General features: G+C 31.6%; 1 protein-coding gene across 1 annotated transcript; it reads left to right on the top strand.

Annotated features, from left to right (window-relative positions):
* The first annotated feature begins 287 nt into the window (after positions 1-287).
* Positions 288-1621, top strand: LOC127738905 (tubulin-specific chaperone C-like). The gene has a single exon (XM_052250404.1). It carries the CDS (start codon positions 367-369, stop codon positions 1357-1359), a length of 993 nt encoding a protein of 330 aa, XP_052106364.1. The 5' UTR covers positions 288-366; the 3' UTR covers positions 1360-1621.

The raw sequence follows: 1621 nt of genomic DNA, 5'->3' as shown, positions 1-1621 counted from the left end.
GATCGAAGCTTTTTTCTGCGGTATATGCTAATAGAAATTCTTGTTCGTTGTTGTATGTTGCTTCATAAGCTGTTCCATTGGTCATTAGGACTTTATTAAATGCCGCTTAAAGCATTTTTAAGAAAATGAAAAAAATGCGCACATACACAATTTCTGAAAAAAATCTTAAAGGGAAGACTGTCGCTTCATTAATAAGTAAAATAAAATTAATTATCTAATGTAAAACGTTGCTTAATTTCGATATTTGATGGATTTGTTTATTTTTCATTTATTATTAATGATACAAGCGATTGTTTATAATGACTCAACATGTGAGATCATGATATTTGTCGGTAACCGTTAAAAATAAACCAACTTTGTGGGAAAATGGAAGATAAAATGAATGAGATGACGGACAGGCTGTCTAAACGAGAAAATGAAAGACAGTCGGAGATCCAGCGTAGAAATGATCAAAAGGATTCTTCCAGGTCAGTTCAGGAAAATGTAAAAATATTCACAGAGACATTTTCAAAAGAGAAAGAAATGATTGAGAGTGGATTGGCAAACTGTAAACCTGAAAATAAATTAGAAACAACAACACAGTTAGATCAGATGTCCAAAAATGTCATGAAATTACAAAAATATCTTGCAGATTCAACAATTTTCTTACCTAAGTATGAAATAAGACAAGCACAAGAAGCCATTGGTAACCTCCAACAGCAAATACAGGAGAAGCGTGATCAGTTGGTACCAAAGAAAAAATTTGCATTTAGGTCGAAGAAAAAAAGTGAACAAACAAATACAGAATCAAACGTGTTAGGTGATATAAGCAATGGTAAAGTAGATTCAAAACCTGTGAATGATCTACAGGTTGATTTAGCCGACTGCAAATTTGTGGATAGTCAGGATGTAGTATTAATGAAGACAGATGAAGAAATAAACCAGAAAGATGTTTCACTAGCTAGATTAACAAATTGTAGTATAAAACTATTTGGAGCCCCGTCAACTGTACATATAAAAAATTTGAACAATTGCAAAGTGTTTTGTGGTCCGGTCTCAAGTTCTATTTTTGTATCCGATTGTAAAAACTGTTTATTTGTTATAGCATGCCAACAGTTAAGAACACACAGCACTGAACATTCAAAATTTTATCTTCATGTTACTAGTAGGGCAATAATTGAAGATTGCTCAAATGTTTCTTTTGCACGGTACAATCTGCAATATAATGATCTAGATAAACATTATAAAGAATCAGGACTGGACAAAACTAAAAATAATTGGAATGATGTAGATGACTTCAATTGGTTGGCAAGTGATGCACATTCACCCAACTGGTCAGTTTTGGCAGAACAAGATCGTGAGGACAGTTTCCAGTTTTGAACTTTTAACAATAAACTGATAGAGTGAATATTATTACAACAATATGTTATCATATTATAAGCTTAGCTAATTCTGTGTAAATGAATAAGAATGGAGATAAGAAAACTATTCTTCACACAAAATAATGAATATATTGACAGCTAACATACATTGTATATGCTTCTGCTGTTCTGCATTAAAGTCTAATTCACATTTTTAATTCTTTGTAATGTCTGATTGTGGCTCAATATAAATGTATATCATAAAGATATCTGTATGTATA

Source organism: Mytilus californianus, unplaced genomic scaffold (assembly GCF_021869535.1).
Source record: "Mytilus californianus isolate M0D057914Y unplaced genomic scaffold, xbMytCali1.0.p SCAF_4, whole genome shotgun sequence".
Lineage (NCBI taxonomy): Eukaryota > Metazoa > Mollusca > Bivalvia > Mytilida > Mytilidae > Mytilus > Mytilus californianus.
Note: the sequence above shows the minus strand (reverse complement) of the source record. Positions and strands in the feature narration are given on the sequence as shown.